This window comes from Ascaphus truei, chromosome 5 (assembly GCF_040206685.1).
Source record: "Ascaphus truei isolate aAscTru1 chromosome 5, aAscTru1.hap1, whole genome shotgun sequence".
Lineage (NCBI taxonomy): Eukaryota > Metazoa > Chordata > Amphibia > Anura > Ascaphidae > Ascaphus > Ascaphus truei.
In genome coordinates, this window is record NC_134487.1 from 157,160,741 (window position 1) to 157,182,344 (window position 21,604).

The 21,604-nt window shown below is 48.9% G+C and overlaps 1 protein-coding gene across 2 annotated transcripts in view; it reads left to right on the top strand.

Annotated features, from left to right (window-relative positions):
• The first annotated feature begins 2,813 nt into the window (after positions 1-2,813).
• Positions 2,814-21,604, top strand: part of LOC142495525 (organic cation/carnitine transporter 2-like) — a 131,339-nt gene continuing 112,548 nt past the window's right edge. Inside the window, exon 1 of one of the 2 annotated variants that reach the window (XM_075601119.1) lies at positions 2,814-3,733. In XM_075601119.1, coding sequence (XP_075457234.1) covers positions 3,347-3,733 — 387 coding nt within the window. In that variant the 5' untranslated portion in view covers positions 2,814-3,346. The remainder of the gene's footprint in view (positions 3,734-21,604) is intronic. The other variant, XM_075601117.1, reaches the window with a different exon arrangement.

A 21,604-nucleotide genomic window follows, 5' to 3' on the forward strand; every position in this document is an offset into this window, starting at 1 on the left:
ACATGAATCAGGGTGAAGCGGGGACCTGAGGGGACATCCCCGCTCCAATCTCCCGGGCCCCGCGGGCTGACACGTGGATCGGGGTGAAGCGGGGACCTGAGGGGACATCCCCGCTCCAATCTCCCGGCCCCGCGGGCTGACACAGGGATCGGGGTGAAGCGGGGACCTGAGGGGACATCCCTGCTCCAATCTCCCGGCCCCGCGGGCTGACACGGGGGGAAGCGGGGACAGGGGAAAGGCACAGATAGTACTTACCGTGTCCACCTTGGGAAAAAAATGGCCGCTTGCTGGGGGCGGGCTCATATAGAGCCTGGCCGCGCGCCCACAAAGCCTGGGAGCGCGCGCCAATCAGCTGTCAGGCAGGGGGAGTTTTTTTGTTTTTTTTCAGCGCGAGCAGGGAAATTTAAAAAAACAAACACGTGTGCTGCTTGGGCCAATATTTATGCAATGTGTTTTATTTTGCAATGTAATGTTTTATTTGGGCCTGTTTTTTAATTCCTTCACCATTTGTTGCTATAGTGGTAAATCATGCTCATATTATATGAGCATGATGTATCAACTGTACCGATGAATGGGTGAAGGGTGGGGGTAGTTGCCTGGGGAGGGTGGTTAGGCCTCCTGGGTGGGTAGAGGGTGAGGGTGGGCTAACCCATTAATTACTATAGTGGTTACTAACAGCTAAGGTGACTAAGGGGTTAGGGGACATTAGATTGTATTTTTTTTTATTGTACTATGTTTTATTGTTTGTGGCAACGGAGGACATGGACGGTGATGAGGATGAGGACGGCCTTCATTGTGGCAGCCTGGCAGGGGTGAATGCAAATGTTATATACTTTTTCTCAGCTTGTTAATGTTGTATTTTAAATGGGCAAAACGCAGTATTATCCATACCTGCATAATATTAATTTTGCCCAATTATTGTATTGTATGTGTTATGGTGTCGGGGAGGGAGGGGGGTATATTTATTTAAAAGTATATCTATCTATCTATCTATCTATATATATATATATATATATATATATATATATATATATATACAGTGTTCGACAAACCTATACATTTGCTCGCCCCGGGCGAGTGGATTTAACATCGTGGCGAGCTCCTATTGGCCCAAGCAGCACACGTTTGGTACTAGGTGGCGGGTAGAATTTTTTGTGTGGCGAGTAGATTTTTTGGTGATTTGTCAACCACTGTATATATATATATATATTTTTTTTTTGGGGCACAGGATTGGTACTGCAGGTGAGCGGGAACCCTCGGACACCTGCAGGGTCCCCGGACACCCGCGGGGACCACCTGAGGTCCACTGCCGGGCTATAGTATAATTCCTGTGCATAGAAAAAAAAAAAGATATTTTATGTATGTTAGGGGGAATAGGGGTTGTTGGGGGCAGAGGGGGTGGGTGGGTTGTGTATGCTAATGTTTATTGGGGACAATTGTCCCAAATAAACAGGCTATTGTGCCTAAACCCCTTCATTGCCTTAGCGGATAGCCGATAAGGTAATGAAGCTGCTTTTAATGTATTTTTTTTATAGTGTGCGGGAGCAGGGGGTCTCCTGAGCTGAACCGCTTTGATTTCTGGCTCAGGGACTCCATGCTTCCCGAGTTACAGGCCCAGGTATGGGGCATAGGATGCCAGTGTCGCCCGCCATCTTTAAAGCGTCCACGTCACGTGACGTGCGACATGTAAATAATGGAGATACCGGCACCTCATATCTGGGCCTGCAACTCGGGAAGCAGGGGGTCCCCAAGGCTGAAATCAATGTGGTTTAGCTCAGGAGACCTCCTTCTCCCGCACAATATTAATAAAAATTATATTAAAGCAGTTTCATTACCACAGCGGATAGCCGCTACGGTAATGAATTATTTTTTATTGTGAAGTGTGTTTTGATACTAGTGTAGATGAGCAGGGGGTCTCCTGAGCTCAACTGCATTTATTTCAGCCTTGGGACTCCCTACTTCCTGAGATACAGCCCCGTTATGGGGTGCTGGTATCCCCATGCAGGTTTAAATCCCCCGGTCACGTGACGCGGGAGCTTTAAAAGCACAGGGGATTCCGGCACCCCATAACGGGGCCTGTATCTCATGAAGTAGGGGGTCCCCGAGGCTGAAACCAATGGTTCAGCTCAGGAGACCCCCTGCTCCTGTACACTAGTATTTAAATCTATATTTTTACAGTACGATCGCCTGTAAGAGCCATGCATGGAGACGCAGCGTCTCCATGCAGCTCTTACAGGCTGCTTTTTTTCTTCCAGCTACCGTGCTTTACAAGTTTAAGCACGATAGCAGAGGGGAAAAAGCATCTTGCATGATACAGCAGTTTTGTGATCGGCCTTGGGCTGAGTCCCCGCTGGCGCTGAGCGCCGGGTGTCCTGGCATTTACGCGCGCGCAGGAGGAGGTGGGGGGGCATTGAAAGCGCTGGAAAATTAGTTTTTTTTTGTTTACATAAGCGCCGAGCGTGGGTGAGTGCGTGTGCCCACGCACCACGTGAGAGCAGGAACTTACATATATGTACATATAAGTAACCGCGGCAAGTGCCGCCCGCTCAGCGCTAGCAGGGATTCAGCCTTAACAAAATGCCCTTCACTTGTTAGTGAATCCCGCCTCTGGCTTCATTTTTTTAAGTACCATCACAAAATGCCTATGCGAACGCAAAAGCTCACTGCTTAGTGCATAGCCCCATTTTATCATAAATTTGACAACAGGTGTATACTCCTCAGGAACATGCCCACAAATGTCCTTGATCAACATTTGGAGGGTGACTGTCTTATTTAACTCAAGTGGACGGTAAGAGAATGACAGTAAAATGTCCTTTAATGCTCTACTGTAGGGCCATTCATACAGTTCATTTCAACGTGCAGGAGTTCTTCTTGGTGTGGGCACACGTGTGCGTCACATATCACCACAAGCAGCCCTTCATTTCCTTGTTGTTAATATGTGTCTTGACAGATAGAAGCGTGCCTGGGTATGTGCGTGTGTTCTCTTCCAGCGCCAGCAGCTGATCCTCTCAGCCACACAAGAGCTCCACCTCCCCCTGCACGGATTGAATGAACAAGCGGCCGCGTGAGGCCTGGCTGACAATACCGTACATCCGGAGACAGAGGACACCCAGAAGGAGCCTCTGTGCTGCCGCGTTATATCCGCTCCCAGCCCGCGTTCTGCCCTATCCCTTTGTTATCCGATTCGTGTCCGCACTCCCTTGTCCGCTCTTTATATACAGATCGGTCTCCATGGAACCAGATTGATCGCGATCCATCACTTCCCCCTCTGCAACCACCACGGACACACCGTTTTCCGATCCTCCGCTACGTCCTCCTCCTCTTCCGCCTGCAAACCGGTACAGCCATGCGCGACTTGGACGAGGCGACCTCGTTCCTGGGAGAATGGGGTCCCTTCCAGAAAACCATATTCTTCCTGCTCAGCGCCAGCATCATTCCCAATGGCTTCACCGGGCTCTCCGCCGTCTTCCTGGCAGCCATCCCCGAGCACCGGTGCCTGGTGCCCAGCACCGCTAACCTGAGCGAGGCTTGGAGGAATGTGAGCATCCCCCGGCAGCTGGAGGACGGGGCGGAGAGTAAGTGCAGGCGATACAAGCTGGATATCCTGAGCAACTACTCGGCTCAGGGGCTGATCCCCGGGCTGGATGTGGAGGTGGGGGGGATAGAGCAAGAGAAGTGCCTGGATGGATGGGTTTACAGCAAAGACCTCTATCAGTCCACCATAGTCACAGAGGTGAGTGGTAGTTTGAAAGGTCACTTTCACATTGTAATTGCAGCTCTAAATGAGATTGCAAACTCTTTGGGGCAGGGACCCTCATTTTCATTGTTACTGTCATGTCTGAAGCGTGTATTCCCATTATGTTATTTTATTATGTCCTGTGTATTACTGCTGTGAAGTGCTATGTACATAAATGGTGCAATAAAAATATACATACTGTACATTTGCAGGCACAATGAGTTCCTGTTCTGTAGAGCTTGCAATCCAATCTAATGTTTGGTGCCTGAAACCATGGAGGCTAAAGGGGCTTATTCGCATTGCAACAGTGACGTACATTTAAATGGGATGAATTGAGTAGGGTTTCTGTCCTACATCAGGGGTGCGCAAACTGGGTGGCATGAGATTTTCTGGGGGGGGGGGGGGGGCGGCTGTTACAGATGTCCCGCACTCTCCCCCAAGGCATTTAAATTAAATGCCGGGGGGACGACGACCGGGCACGGCCTCTGTAACTCATTTACCTTGGCTTCCAGCGATGTGTCGTCATGGTAACCCGGGGTTACTTGACGTCATATGACCCCGCTGCGTCATTTGACGCTGGAGCAGAGCAGGAGGGGGGGGTGGGTGCGAGTAGGGGAGGAGAGCAGGCAGGAGGAAAAGTTTGCGCACCCCTGTCCTACATGGTCTCTATTTTGCATTGAGCTCATAACCCATATGACTGGTCCCATAAATGCTAATAGTCTTGTGCCCACAGCTATACAAATATTGTCGTGACTTGTCGTTTCAAGTCAATAGCCTTTGCATTTGCTCTTCAACCTTTACAGTATCAGGGATCTGGTCCTTACGCCCCCTGGTCGCGATATGACGGAAGTGGAGGTAGGTGGCAAGTCACATGGGCATGTAAAGGTTAAAGCAACACTCCCAACAAATGTCAATATTCAACCAGGGGTCCTTCTGAGCTAAACCGTGCTAGCTCCAAGCACCCCACCTGTTTGCGAGATACTGGTGTAGTTGCCGGTGTTATTCCCTGGACATTTAAACAGTCATCAATATGAAACCTGCAACGTCATCCCCTCGATAACGTGGCGGCTTCCTATTGGCCTGCAGGACCCCCTGAATCTTTGGCTATTTAAATTCCCGAAAGGAAAGGACTACACCGGTAACAAAAGCGGTAAGTATCTCAAGAAGGGGGAAGGAAAGCTAAAAATAGTGGGGTTCAGCTCCAGAGCTCCTCGTCTGAATTCTGTGTCAAGAAGAAAAATGAAAATACGTATTTGATATTATGTGAAGTAGTCTTCCCCGTCCATAAGATTTCAGTTAAATGTCAAGTGGAAGATGGCTTCACGTTACAGTGTATTTAATAATGGTATATGGGAGTACAGTTATATCACTGCTTTTGCAGTCTTCCAATGCTATACAGGGCTTAAAATATGGGAAGGGAAATAGGCTACAGAGCAAAGGGCCTCACATTAGCCATCGTCTTTCCTTGCCGATAAATCCCTTGTGTATGTAGCTATTGTGTTATATGTTGACACAAAAACAAAAGATGATACTAGAGCATTACCACACAGTTCATCATGTAATAGCACAATTGACTTTCCCATATACCAAATTCTACTGTCATGGAATTCATTGGTGACGCTTTCTAAAATGTTTACACCACAAAAGTACTGTAAACAGCCATTCTTTCTCCCGTTTCACAAGACAGATTGATTATGCTTAGAGTATAGTACAGTGAATATCATTGTATGTTCTGCATGGAAGGAATTCATTGTATCTTTAAAATGCACTGTACTGTATAAAAAAATAAATGATTCAAATCTTCAGTTTACAACATATTTGAACTAATATTGTCTTTGCTATAGAGTCCTTTCTTGTAGTTTTTTTTAATTCCTATTATTTATCCGTTCGCTTTATCTGTGAAATACAAATATTTGCAACGAGGATACATAACCTGTATACTCAACTGGGTTGTATAAGCTTTGCGGCTTTCTTTATTTTGGTCCTGTTACGTATGTAACAGATTTTCTGGCCTGGCCTGACCCACCCAATCTCACATTGGCCCCTGTGGTCTAACCAGTCCCCATTACATGGTAGTGTCTGGTGGTGCACCTGTTGGCAACAGAACTCCTGAGTCTCCCGCATGATGTTGTGTGGGGATTGCCAACCCAGACAGGCAGCTGAGGTAGTGTGCATGAGTCCTACCTATATCCAGTGCAGCGCCTCCACCTCATCAGGATCTCTGTGTCCGCAAGGAGATGGTCCTGATGAGGAACTCCTTCTTGGTGCCATCCTCTGTAGAGTAACTCCAGACTCACACATGAGAATGTCTTTGATCAAGGTTGTCTTTATTGTGGCTTGCGGTGTGGGCCAACTGCCCCTTACAGTGATTTGCTTAGCCACACATCTTGCTGTGCTATCCTTTCAAAGGTACATCCTCCCAATGGAGTGGGATCCCCTCTCCCCTTGGGGAGATCACCCTGTGCCAGGTCCCTGGACACAGTATGGCTTTGTCAGCTAGATGCTATTTAACATAGAATGGGGCCACCAGTTAACGCACTAGTGGGCCACTCACTCCCAAGTCTCAACCCAGACTTGTTCCTTACTCCAACAACTAACTTTGATCAGTGCTGTGCCTTATATATCTCAGGAGGCAAGCACATCTCTGATGTCACTAACGGTGTACTTAGAGTACGTAGCCACGCCCATCCATACATAGGGCACCTCACCAGGGTGTGAGGGCAAACCTCCATGATTACTGCTGGCATCCCTGTAACTTACCAGGTTTACTGCCAGCAGGAGAGAAAACTACAGACCATTTTACAGCATGGCAACATTCTCCCCCTGGTGAATCCCAATCGACCCGTCTGGGACCTAAGTTTGTTGTACCTTCGTCCAGGAAGCACTGTAAAATGCAAACAATTGGTTAGAACGTCATTGATTTCACATCGTAATGTAATGCAGAGCACATTCTAACCAGCAGGGGCACTAGCTAGCACAACATCACTATCCTGTCTCCCTAATAATAGTGACGCGGGTCAGGCTTCTTAACTTCTCGACCACCCATATCAGTGACAGTTATGCTGTACTCCCGTGGTAACCCACTCTCGGGTCTATATACAGCTTTATGCATATAGATGCTACGGCCTATGCTCCACACCCGCATCAGATGAGAAATCCTCTCCTCCGCTTTCCGCCCAGTAATTGCGCCACCTCGGTTCACCATATGCTGCTCTATGGTTTCTCGCAGCCACCTATCCCTGTGATACTCTATCTCCTGCATGAGGGGTTCAGGGACATAGAGATACTCTAACCCATGTGAGTTTTTATATTTAGTTATGATGGCCCTCTCTGCCCTACTGGACCGTATCAACCTAGTGTTGCCCGCTTTCTCTGGCAACACCCATGATAGGGGTTCATCCGGGTCCACCGGATCCTCCAATTTACTTGGACCCAATGGTTCTATCATCCCATGACAGATCTCATACCACCGTTCCTGTAACGCCTTCACCCGTTCCTCCTCAGTGAACTCCCCACGAGCCCACCAATAATCCACTACACCCTCTCTTTCTAAAAGGAACCTAGTGCAGTCTAGCCAGGCCTCATAATCCTCAAATAAGGGGGCCCACCACCGGGTCTCCCTAATTTCTTCCTGGGCTGACTCTACTGAATCCCCTTCTTCCGGTTCCCCCCAGGAGGACACTCCAGATGTCCCGGTAGACCGGGAATGAAGCCCTACTCTCTTGGGCCTAGTAGCAAGGGTAACGCTGACTACGCTTGGGCAGTCGCTAGACACGGACACTTCCCGAGAGTACCCTCCACCCATCGACCCATCATCAGAGGTAAAGCAGTCCAGTCTCTCCCCAGTCCGCTCTTCGGAGGTGACTTGGGACCCCCCAGACATCCCCAAACTCGAGGATGACCCATGGGAAAAAGTGACCGGGGTTGGGGCTTTAACTAGGGCCTGGTGTTGGGCATAGGGACGGAGGGTCGGTATTCGCGGGGTTCCGACCCGCTTTCCACCGCTACATGGTCCGGGGCCACCGCAAGGGCCCTCCGTTGCTCGGGTCTCACCGCTCTCAGTTTTCCGCAGGGCCTGCCAGCTCTTCTTGGGTACTGGTGATCGGGAAACACTGCCCGATCGGAAAGGCGTGGTCATCTCTCCATCCGCTCAGCTACGGCCACCGGAAGTGACACCCTTGACTGTGCTGGATGCTCCGCCATCTTCGGTTGGGTCCCCAAGCGGGACCTCTTCCTCCACCATGACATCCGGAAGCTCAGCTTGTCTCTGCCACACCGCCTGGGCCTGGCACCGCCCTTCCTCCGCCGCTGCCACCCTCGGAGCCTGGTAGGAGCAAGGACTACTCTTACCACTCCGTGGAGTCGGTGTATATCTGCCCTCGCATTTGGAACCGCCAGCCCCCAGAACCGGGGGACTCCGCCTCTCCGTTTTCCGCTGCACAGGCGACACTCGGCTCGTCTCACGGACGACACAGGTAAGTGGTACCTTTCTGCCGTTACCACCACAGGGGTTTGCCTGCTGCTGGGTTACCACTGCGGAAGACACCACGGGTTCCTCATCGGAGGAATCCAACCCCGACTTGGTTAGTGGCACTCCGCTTGGTGAGCGCCGGTTAGTCTCTCGCCCAGCACTACGGCTGATAGTGTCCTTTTCCTCGGGCTCGGTTTTAACAACCGGCCCCGATCCCCATTCTCCGGGATCCGCAGATTCCCTCCAAAGCGCACCGGGGAGTTCCGCCGATAACATGGCTACGTCTCCCGCTACTTCTACGGCCTGGACTGGCACAAAGGTTGGCATTGGCCACATATATTGGAGGCCACATTGCGGGCAACGCGCAGCTATACCCACTGCGCCTCCTGGTAGTCGGCACTGTAGGCATACACATGCCACTGTCTCGGTGCCCGCCACTCGAATCACCAGGAAGCCTCCTGGGGCCGAGTAAGGTTGGGTGGATACCATGGATCCTTCTTCAGGTTTGCAGGCCATGGTCACTATGGGAGGCACTCTCAATAGTGGTTTGATCTGTGTACCGGCTCCTCGTGACTGAAGAGCAGGAGTTGGTTTGCCAACTCCTCCCTTAGCTAGCTCCACCCGCATCTGGCAAAGCTGGAAACCACTCCCACTGGTGGAGATTAGGGGAGGGTACCACAAATTTATGGGATGTCCCGGGATTAGTGCTGAACTTTTCACAGTCCTGGGGGGCGCGGCCTCTGGTTTTGCGCCACCACTCCCGGAGCACCACTCCTTATTTGGCGCCATCCCCGGCCAAGTTCTCCCAATCTCTTTGTCTTTTCCTCCACATGCAGCACTAAGTACAGGAACTACTTTCTGTAAGGGTGCGGCCGGTTCACCAGCTCCTCGTTCAGATGGATCTGTTCCCACTGGGCATAATTGGAAACCACTCCCCCTGGTTGAGATTAGGGGGAGGTCCCATAAGTTGATCGGGTGACCCAGCACTGGGGCTGAGTTAGTCATTGTCCATGAGGGCGCGGCTGCAGCTTTCGTGCCATACCCCCCATCAGGGTGGGGTTTCCCTGTTGGCGCCACTCCAGGCCAACTTTCTGCAAGTCCCGCATTTGCAGAATTTTCTGCAATTGATCCACGCGGTCTCCCAGGGAAGTGGGAGCCGCCATTTTGGTTTGCACTGTCAGTCTCTTTTACGGTTGAGGTAGCTTTTGACTATTTGTACACCGACTGACAAGCAAATTCATCATGTTCTCCACACATTACTGTAATGTCCTCCTCAATGTCCTCAGGGGTAGTACCCCTAGGTCCCAGACAGGACAAAAACGGTGCGGCCACAGCTTTCGCACCACTCCACAGCAGGCTAGCCAAAGTCACTTCAGTAGCTTGCTCTTCAGCAGAACGCACCCCACATACGCTCCCTCCATCTGCCTCCGTCCGCCATTGTGGACCTTCCGCGCCACGCGGATCCTCCATTCTTGCGGTCGCCGTTTGGTTACTGTAATTGCAGTTATTGTACATGGAGCTCCTCTCTGCGGGGCAACTGTCACACCATTACAATAAAGATTGCCTTGATGCACCACCTTGTGTACCTAATGTAGGCTGGACTCGTGTTTGCACTACCTCAGGCTAGGCTCACTCTCTCTGTGTCTGCTGTATCTCCTTCCTCCCAGTCTGTGCTCCCTTCGGTAAGTGGTCTGGAATGGGCTAGAGTACTCTGGCTCTTCCATGCAGTACTTGGGCGTCTACCTCCTGTTGGCTAGCCTAGCGCAGACCCTGTCCAGAATTCCTGACCTCGTTAACAGGCTATCCCTTCAGGCATCCTACCACTAGCACCGCCTCAAGGTGACTAGGACAGCTATAGCCCCTCTCCAAACCTCCAACTCCTCTCAGGCCCCTAGGTCGTCCCTGCGAGCTGACAATACTCCATCAGCCCCCTGACTACCCCTAGGCTCCGTCCTAACACAGCACAAAGTGGCAGCATACACTCTCCCTGTTTCCTAGTGTGCCTAGCAAAAGCCTGTCCTGTTGACAGGTATCTCAGCAGCGCCTCCAAATGTAACAGATTTTCTGGCCTGGCCTGACCCACCCAATCTCACATTGGCCCCTGTGGTCTAACCAGTCCCCATTACATGGTAGTGTCTGGTGGTGCACCTGTTGGCAACAGAACTCCTGAGTCTCCCGCATGATGTTGTGTGGGGATTGCCAACCCAGACAGGCAGCTGAGGTAGTGTGCATGAGTCCTACCTATATCCAGTGCAGCGCCTCCACCTCATCAGGATCTCTGTGTCCGCAAGGAGATGGTCCTGATGAGGAACTCCTTCTTGGTGCCATCCTCTGTAGAGTAACTCCAGACTCACACATGAGAATGTCTTTGATCAAGGTTGTCTTTATTGTGGCTTGCGGTGTGGGCCAACTGCCCCTTACAGTGATTTGCTTAGCCACACATCTTGCTGTGCTATCCTTTCAAAGGTACATCCTCCCAATGGAGTGGGATCCCCTCTCCCCTTGGGGAGATCACCCCTGTGCCAGGTCCCTGGACACAGTATGGCTTTGTCAGCTAGATGCTATTTAACATAGAATGGGGCCACCAGTTAACGCACTAGTGGGCCACTCACTCCCAAGTCTCAACCCAGACTTGTTCCTTACTCCAACAACTAACTTTGATCAGTGCTGTGCCTTATATATCTCAGAAGGCAAGCACATCTCTGATGTCACTAACGGTGTACTCAGAGTACGTAGCGACTCCCATCCATACATAGGGCACCTCACCAGGGTGTGAGGGCAAACCTCCATGATTACTGCTGGCATCCCTGTAACTTACCAGGTTTACTGCCAGCAGGAGAAAAAACTGCAGACCATTTTACAGCATGGCTACACTTAGATCTGGTTACTAAGGGAATTTGTTTATTCTTTGGCACATACAATGGAAAATATTAATGAATTAAACGGTTCTCTGCTGCAGCTCTCATATTTACAGTAATGTATATGTATATCTATATCACTGGTCTTCAGATACGTATTGAAACATATGGTTTTAAGCATTCGTTCCATACTCATGGCAAATAAGGGCCAATAGTTCAAGCTGTCGTTTAAAAAAAAAAAAAAAAAAAAAATTTCATTCAATATGTGCATCAATACAATCTACACACTGACAAGTGATTAGCTAAGCTAATGATCGATCCTTTCTCCTGTAATCGATCAGTGAAATTAAATTCAGCTGGTGGTTCACTAAATGCATCTTGGGTAATCTTCTGCGCTGACAGCCAAAGTTCAGTGAGGAAGATCATGTGACCAGGCAGGCACTAGATTAAATTGGTTCACTGCTAGAGAGGGCATGGCTCAAAAAGGTGATGCTGTTTCGGAAGGGGATGTGACTTTGTATATGGTTGCTATAGGAAGAAAAATGCTTGTTACATTAGAATACATTAAACATGTCTTTAAACTTGTTTTGTTTTTTTTAAATGCTACAAGTATTTTCTCATAGTACAGAACTGATTTATTTAAAAAAACCACACATTTAGGCGATTGCTTGAACTGCAGCTTCTCTGGTGGACAGATGATAGAAAAGCATTATACATTCATGCGTGCTCAACTTTTTGCCTTGCAGAAATCCGGCGCTGCTTGAAAATTTCATTCAAAATTAGTTTTGTAAACTACTCCATATTTTGGTCTCAAATACTATTTTTTCCTGTTTCTATTATATATATTTCAGTTAGTCAGCTGTTTGCAGGTTCTCTGAGCAGTCCAAGCTACAGTATGCATTACAAAAAAAATAATAGGATTGAAGCAGGGGTTTTCAGAGCTAAACCCCATTAATTTCAGCTCAGGACCCCCTGCTTCCGGAGATACTTACCTCCATAGGGGGTGCCAGTATCTTGGTGCGGTTTGAATGTCCCGGTCACGTGGGACAATAGAAATCCTCAAGGGATGACGTCACAACTTCCTCGTGTAACGCGGCAGCTTTGAAGCTGCCATTACGAGAACCCCAGCAAGCCCAGCCGGAGCTAATACCGGCACCCCCTACAGATGTAAGTATTTCGGGAATCTGCGGGGTCCTAAGAGTTGAAATTAACGGGGTTCAGCTCCAGACACCCCCTGCTTCAATCCTATTAAAAACACACACAAAAAAACCCTGCATATTGTAGCTTGGACTGCTTCTTTAATATCTAAAGTTGTTTCTTAGCCCAAAATGCCAATGAAAAGCCCTAGGTATTCAAAAATAAAGACAAGAGTCAAAAAGCAGAACAAATAGAACTGCAGTGGAAAAGAAATGTCAGTTTTTAGGCGGGGACTGTATCTGGGAAAGTCCTGTTGCTCTGCGTTACAGGGTCACTACACATCAGTAAATAAAAATAGCAATTGTGAGCACATTCACATGTCTCTGTACATTATATTCCTGATAGCTGTGCTCAGGAGTAAGGCTAGGTCCATGGTGACCGCGTGCTCGCGTCCGTGACGTCACCCGCTTTTTGGCCCAAGCGATCTGTAGCCAGGGTAGACGCGAGGTGGAAGAGTGTTGGGGGGGAGGGGGGGCGTGGCTGCGATGTCACAGAGCTGGTTTGCCCTCATTGGGCGAACCACTCACGTGACCTGGCCGTGGAATAAAATGTAACTGATTCCTCGCGCTGTCGCACGCCTGGTCCGTGGCGGCAATCATTGCCTTAAGGCATTGTGCTCGCACACACATACGTCGCGTCGTCTCCCCGAACATGGCCGCAGCCTTAGGCCGCGGGCATGGTCAGCGCTTAGGCGCTGACCCGTGCTGAGCCGCGCTCACGCTCGGCAGTGAGCCCCTGCAGCCGCTATGAGAGCGGCGTTAGCAGGGGCTCGCGCACGCTTCCGCAAGCGTGCGGAAGCGTAGCCGACATTAATTTTCTAGTTGGAGCGCTCACGGGAGCGCAGGGCTGGTCATGTGAGCGGTTCGCCCAATGAGGGCAAACCAGCTCCATGACGTCACTGGCTCGCTCCCCGACACGCCCCGGGACCCGCTTTCCCTCAGCCTCAGCGCGTCTCCGCACGGCTGGAGTCACCATGGACTCAGCCTTAGGCCGCGCGTATAGTGCCCGCGACGGCACCCGTCGCCGCTAGCGAAAGTTATATTTCGCTTTGTGGCGGTGTCACAGGCTTACTGGCATTTGATTGATTCAGGGGCTGTCACATGAGGCGACAGCCCTTGAAAAATCAAATATTGCCAGCTTCCAAAATCCGCGATGCCACTCCGTCGCATTGTCGCCGTCACGCTTACTACAAGCGCACGCGGCGGCAATGCATTTGTTTTTGGGCGACGTCGCCCGTCGCGGGCACTATACGCACGGCCTAAGGCAGCTCGCTGATTGAGCGGATCTAAATGCAGCCTCTCTAGTTCGTGTTCCTGACCACAGACTCTACCTGTGTTATGCTGCACAAACCTGCTGAGACTGCCAGAGGCCTGCACAACCCTCTTAGTATGAGCTGTATTTATGCCTGCACTACTGTGCCACGTTGTTAATCCTGCTTCCAAGGGTCGTGTCTATACACCACAGGTGCTGCTGTATGCTTGCGTTGGTGTGAAAACACCTTTTTATATGGCTGAATAATAGTCAATATTTCTGTTTTTCTTCGCTCCTGCCTCTGTGTGTCCCACGTTACCAGGATATTTATCTATAGTCAAGATGACTGGCATGCAGCTCAGGGAAAGTCACAGGAAGAGTAATCTCATTGGCCAGCTTTAAGGATTGGCTCTGTCAGCTTCCTGTTAATTTTATTTCCACCTTAGGTGGTCAATGCTAGAAGGGCAGTAGCGCCTGAATCTGGGTTTCCCTGTGGTGTGTGAACAATGCAAACCTGCACTGAAAGATGAACTGTTTCAAATATTGCAACAAAACCCCCACAAAAAACGTACAGCATTGTGTATTCCTGCATTGAGTAGTGGAGAATAAAGAGCTTACTCTAATACTGATGTGTAAGAAAATTCAGCATGTTAAGGTGAAACTATGGAGTTAAAGTAGTGTTATACATTTTCATACACTCTTTTACACACAGTATTTTAGGAGCACTTGGCAAGAGATAAGCGTGGTTCTGAACCCTTCCATTTAATAGAAATACCCAGATGTCGCATGATTCCTATTACCCAACCACTCATTTTTAATAGTTCTCAGCATTAACTAGTTATGAACACTAATTGTTTGCATCAGCCTGCTGTCCTTACTTATGGCGAGTTTGTGATGTTACATCAGGCCTGCACAACATGCGGCCCGCTGGGGCACCCCGTGCGGCCCGCGACTGACCCCCTTCAACCCCCCCTTCACCCCCTTCCCTGATATGGAAAGTAGGAGCGCGCTCCAGCAGTGTCTGTGTGACTGCACGCTCTCCCCTAACCCCCTCCCCCCTCAGCCTGCTCCAGCAGGGGGACGTGTTCTAGCAGTGTAGCGTGACCCGGAACTTCCGGGTCTGCTGCTAGAGCGCGCTTCACCCTTCCGCCATCCACCACCTCCTCCTCCTCTGTTGCCACCGCCGACTCTGTTACCGCCGACGCCACCTCTGTTGCCGCCGCCATCACCTCTGCTGCTGCCGCCGCCAACATCATCAGGTAAGCATGGGGTTGGGGGGGTTGTTCATTCATGCGGGGGGCTAATGGAATGGGGGGGGCTGCTGAAATGGAATGGGCTCGGGGGGCTGCTGACATGGGGGGGCTGCTGACATGGGGGGGAGCTGCTGACATGGGGGTGGGCTGCTGAAATGGAATGGGCTGTGGGGGCTGCTGAAATAGGCTGTGGTGGGCTGCTGATATGGGCTGTGGGGCAGAAAACACAAAAACACAGCGCACAACGCTCATAGTGCATTAAAAGAAATATTATTCAGATTACACAGTACAGGTGAGTATTATGCGTACATCAAAGAAGAAAAAAACCAGCATGTCAGGGGTTAATGATACCCACGCGCCAACCGGATCTCCAAGCAGGATATCGTCAGATGTTATACAGCTTGATGCCTCTGGGTCTTTTGATCCATGAACAATGTCAGCAGTTTCCTCAATAATCCTCTAGTGTGGGTGGAAGTCCCAGCAGACTTGTTGTTAAAGAAGGTGAGGATTCCGTTGGTGAGAATGGTCACTCACAGGGGTTTACTGCATACTTGCAGCCCTCCGATTCTCCGTCTCCAGATCTATGACGTCACTCTGCGGCGACACCGCAATACACGTCACGATTTTCTCACCAGTAGGGGAATCGAACCAGCAGTAAAGTAGGATGAAATGTCCAACTTAGATATCACATCAAAAGTTCTTTCCAACGCGTTTCGAAACCATAAGGTTTCTTCATCAGGGAATAACATGTACTAGTTCGTAAGGCATTGAAATATCCCACGCTCAAACCTGATTGGCCCGCGGCTCAGGTCCTCCAGCCAATCTAGGAGGAGCCGGGAGGAGTCAATAACCCCATAACCTTACACACTGTGCCGTGTCAAGCAAAAGTCTCAACATACAATCTTTATTAAAGCCAAAAACATTAATAAAAACCCTAAATAGCATATTCAATGTGCTAAACGGGAATAGCTAGAATGGAAAAGAAAAAGGAGGTTAAAAACATAGTTTAAACAAAAAACGAACTTAAATAAAAATACAAGTGCCCTCAGGAAGGTCCCACTCTGAAGACCGAAACGTTGGCTGCCCTGTGTTGTTAATACACTTTATTTACTTCATTATACTGCGGTGTGCTGTCTCTTTGTTACCCGGATTTCCCTGGTCACCCTGTACATGTTTCTATATGGGACGAGCATCTGCCTTCATTTGAGAAACCGCGAGTGCAAACTATTTTTTCATTGAATATATATATATATATATATATATATATATATATATATATATATATATATATATATATATATATATATATATATATATATATTGAACAGAAATCAATCAGGAGACAATATCATCTCCTCAAGTCACAGATAAATTTTAGTATAGGAACCAGATGTCAATATCCTCACTGAGACCCCCTGGATACAAGATGTTAAGCCTATGTATCCAGAAGGTCTCCTGCATAGACAGTTCTTTAACCCTATCCCCACCCCTTCTATTTCTAGGGACATATTTAATGCCCTTGAAAAGGAGTGATGATGGATCCTTTGGGTTTTTATTAATGTTTTTGGCTTTAATCAAGATTGTATGTTGAGACTGTTGCTTGACACGGCACAGTGTGTAAGGTTATGGGGTTATTGACTCCTCCCAGCTCCTCCTAGATTGGCCGGCGGCTCATGTCTTCCAGCCAATCAGGTTTGAGCGTGGGGTATTTCAATACCTTACGAACTAGTACATGTTATTCCCTGATGAAGAAACCTTATGGTTTCGAAACGCGTTGGAATGAACTTTTGATGTGATATCTCAGTTGGACATTTCATCTTACTTTACTGCTGTTCGATTCCTCTACTGGTGAGAAAATCGCGACGTGTATTGCGATGTCGCCGCAGAGTGACGTCATAGATCTGGAGACGGAGAATCGGAGGGCTGCAAGTATGCAGTAAACCACTGTGAGTGACCATTCTCACCAACGGAATCCTCACCTTCTATAACAACAAGTCTGCTGGGACTTCCACCCACACTAGTGGGATTATTGAGGAAACTGCTGACATTTTTCATGGATCAAAAGACCCAGAGGCATCAAGCTGTATAACATCTGACGATATCCTGCTTGGAGATCTGGTTGGCTCATGGGTAACATTAACCCCTGACATGCTGTTTTTTTTCTTCTTTGATGTACGCATAATACTCACCTGTACTGTGTAATCTGAATAATATTTCTTTTAATGCACTATGAGCGTTGTGCGCTGTGTTTTCTGTCTAGCTTTAGGGGGTGTTTTGAGCCACCCCTGTTTCCACGGCTGCAGACGCTCCTATTTCAGTGTTCACAAGGTCACGTAATATATATTTTTTATTATCATCACTATATCATCACAATACACACTTGGTTGATTGTAGCTGCGCACTTTATTCACTTTGTTTCGCGTATGGGCTGCTGATATGGGCTGTGGGGGGCTGCTGATATGGCCAGTGGGGGCCTGCTGAAATGGCCAGTGGGGGCCTGCTGAAATGGCCAGTGGGGGCCTGCTGAAATGGCCAGTGGGGGCCTGCTGAAATGGCCAGTGGGGGCCTGCTGAAATGGGCTGTGGGGGGCTGCTGAAATTGGCTGTGGGAGGCTGTTGAAATGGGCTGTGGGAGGCTGTTGAAATGGGCTGTGGGAGGCTGTTGAAATGGGCTGTGGGACTGCTGATATGGGCTTGTGGGGGCTATTTTACCCGTGCGGCCCGACTCTGTTTTCCTTGTGAGGTGCAGGAGGGGGAGAGTGATGTGAGGTACAGGGGGGGGGAGAGTGATGTGAGGTGCAGGGGGAGGTGATGGGAGGTGCAGGTGGGGTGATGGGAGGTGCAGGGGGGGGTGATGGGAGGTGCAGGGGGGGGGTGATGGGAGGTGCAGGGGGGAGAGGGATGTGAGGTGCAGGGTGGAGAGGGATGTGAAGTGCAGGGGGGGTATTGTGTGTTTGATGTGGAGGGGGAGTATTATGCGTGTGGGTGAGGGGGAGAGATGGGTATGAGAGATAGATGGGGAGTATCGCAAAGGTTGATAGTGAGGGGTTCTGGGGGAGATATGAGGATGATGATGAAGGGTGCTGGGGAGATATATGAGGATGATGATGATCAGGTGCTGGAGGAGAGATGATGATGATTTTACCCGTGCAGCCCAATTTGTTTTTTCTTGGAGCAGTTTGGCCCTTCTCACTTTACGAGTTGTGCAGGCCTGTGTTACATGCTGAGTACTTTAAGGCAGGGGTGGACAAAAATATAAAATACTTAGGAGCCAGCCAGAATATTTAGGAGCCAGTGTAAGTGTTGAGGGTGTTCCGGCTACCATGCCCCCCACCCGTCGGTGGTTCTGTGTCACAGTATATCCGTGATACACTCAAACACAATTACACACACACTCACACACTGACAGACCTTCTGACACTTACACAAACTCCTCCTCAACAATTCCCCCTGGCCACACTATTCACCTGGAGCACTTCACCACGCTTCCTTCGCTCCCCTCCCAGAAGGTCAGGTAACTGCAGGAACACAGTCCCGAACGAGCTGTGCCTCGCTCTCCCACCCGCCCTGCGCTTGACTTAAGCGGCGTAGTGTCAACTGACCTGCCAGTCACTGCCGCAGCCGGCATCAGCGCTCAGTCATGATTGAGCGCACCGTTGCCAGTCTCAGCGGTGACAGGTCAGTCAGCACTGCTAGCACAGACAATGTAGGCATCCAGGATTTTTCCATTCCTGATTTTAAGGTTAACTCAATGAAACAGAATAAGGGCATGCCAGAGATTTAACTGTAACCAGTCATTTCTTCATTCCTGAAAGGCTTTAGAGCATATTGAGGTCTATTCATTAACCCCTTCACTGCCAGATGAGCCATAAACACATTGCGTTGCTTACCCCTCTTGCAGTGAAAGGGTTAAAGTGGTGTCGTGCCTATTCGGCACTATCAAAGGTTAACAAATAACCGTCATTGAGTTTATCTTGTTTCCAGTTCACATGCACAACTATTGCCAGGCCGCAGACAGTAGGGTTTTTTATTGGTAAAATGGTAACTGTGGGACTCTTGGTCATTACAACAATCCTGCGGGGGTCTGTATTCCAGAGCTTGGTATCTGTCCGTATTTAAGAGAAGTGGGACTTGCTGTTTAGCAATAGAATCTTTATTTTTCAGTTCAGCAGCACAATTTGTTGCTTTAACAGATTCAAATGTACATTTCTACGTGGTCATTGTGCATTTAAAACAAAAACCCTATTGGATAATGCCCAGCAGTAGTTACAGTAGAGTAGGGCCCTGCTTTTCAGCGTTCCGCTAATACGGCGGTTTTATAAATAAATGTTTCCTGACTTCACCCATGTATTTTTTTATTTGTAAACATGAATAAGTGATTTCATCGCGCTGCTGCCTGACGCACATCTGCACATACACTCCATTTGTTCCGGAATGCTGCATTCTGGGATGAAGTAGGAGGGAGGAGGGACAGAATGGCGCAGGTGAATATAGCATTTGTGCACTCTGCACACAAAAAAAGGCTATGTTCCACTTTTTGGCGTTTTTTGCTTTTCGGCGAGGGTCTGGAACCTAACCCGCCGAATGAGTGGGTCCTACTGTACATGCAGATTTTGTATGAAGTATAAGCAGAGAAGCACTGTATGATTAAATGTCATTTGTAGTTTATTTTGTTTTATTGCACTTGCCTTTTATTCTTATCTAACAGTTGAACCTTAGCTTAATGCCCTTTCACCTACTTTCAGGCTAAAGTGCACAGTGATCATGAGATTTACAGTGACAAGGAGCTGGCATTTGTACCAATCTATGGGTTTATGGAATCTCTATTGCAGAGAGATAGTAATGACTCATTAAAAAAAGGAAAACACAATTTAAAACTGTGTCATGTTTCTGAAGGACACGCAGGGCTTTTTTCCTTATGTAGAGAGGACCGTATATGCAACACTGCTTAAAACGTAAACACAATGGGCCGTATTCTGTAAATTGCCACAGCTCTGATCCGGCACTATTGCACTGAGAGGTCTATTTACGTCAATCTAGATTTCTGTGCGATAGTGCCACATTGACAGTATCACAGCTTGTAGAATAAGGCCCAGTGAGTCCATGCCCCAGAGAGCTTACAAACTAATGTTGGTGTCTGAGTCACAGGAAGGTAAAGGTGACTTGCCCAAGGTCACGAGGGGAGCCAACACTGGAATTCAAACCTGGGTTCACTCATTGAGGGGTTACTGACTTTCAAGCAGCTCCTTCAGCCCATAGCTCTACGAACCCATTCGCTGCCAGAGGGACCTGCTGTGACATATCGCAAATAACCCTTTGCTGGCGGAGAGTCTGACAACACAAAGTGAAGAGGTTCATCGGCTGAAATCACACGTTCTTGTGCCCCAATCTATCAGTTTGACAGTAAAATCAGGCAGTCACATGTAACAGGGAGGTCTCTGAAGTGATAGAGCCAGGTAACTCATTTCCAGCATGTGATCCTGGGGAAGTCACTTCATTTCCCAGTACCCCATCACCAACATTTGTGTGTGAGTTATTTGGGATATCATGTAATTGTGCTGCATGCTGTGTCAGAGTCGACTATGGATATACTATTCTGCAACCTGTTCAGCATCTTATGATGGTTGCTTTACAATGTAATACTTGTTGCTGATGCATTTTGGGTTAATAGGTCCCACTAGAGCAATGTAATGACCGAAGCTTTTTGGGCTCAAGCAAATTAAGATGTATTTATTTATTTAATAAAATGTCTTACCGGGAAGTAATACATTGAGAGTGCGGTTGCCAGGTGTCCATTATTGAACTGGACTGCCCTGTATTTTGGCATAGTCCAGTAAAAATGAGAGGTAATACTGGACATGTATGTGTATACCGGTATTACCTCTCTGGATATGGTGACCTGAGCAGGGCTGTTGCTAAGGGGCTGGGCAGCCTCCTCCATCCTGATTGGCTGCTGCTGGGTAATGCAGTCAATCAGGAGAAGGTGTCAGGAGCCTGGGGTTGGGGCCAAGGAGATGAGAAAACAGCATGGAGCAGTGAGAGGTGTGTGTGTATTTGTCTCCTGTTGTGTGTGTGTGTGTGTGTGTGTGTGTTTTCTTTCTGAGGCTGTCCTGGTGGGGTGAGAATGACAGGCGGGGGGAGGGAGGTGAGAGAGGATGAGGGAAGGGTGAGAGGATGAGGGAAAGGGGGTAAGAGAGGATGAGTGAAGGGGGGTTGAGAGAGGATGAGGGAAGTGGGGGGTGAGAGGATGAAGGAAGTGGGGGGAGAGACTATGAGGGAAGGGGGGTCGTGAGAGTATGAGGGAAGGGGGGTGGTGAGAGTATGAGGGAAGGGGGTGAGCGAGTATGAGGGAAGGGGGGTGGTGAGAGTATGAGGGAAGGGGGAGTGAGCGAGTATGAGGGAAGGGGGGTGAGAGCATGAGATAAAGGGGGGCGAGAGCATGAGAGAAGGGGGGGTGAAAGGATGAGGGAAGGGTGGTGAGAGGATGAGGGAAGGTGAGGTGAGAGAGGATGAGGGAAGGTGAGGTGAGAGAGGATGAGGGAAGGGGGGTGAGAGGATGAGGGAAGCTGGGTGAGAGGATGAAGTGGGGTGCAGCAATCTTGAAATTTGTGGGAGAGGAGCATTAAGATCAGTATTGGTCGCCATGGGCCTTTATGATGGCCTTTATGATTGTAGGTATATTATTTATAAATTATCTGACTGTTACGTCATTGTTTCTATATTTCACATCACAAATAATTTTTTCCCCGAAATAGAATTTAGCAAACAAGGACATAACAGTCAGATCATTTATAAATACCTTACAATGTTGAAAAGTGGAAAGGTATTTATAAATGATC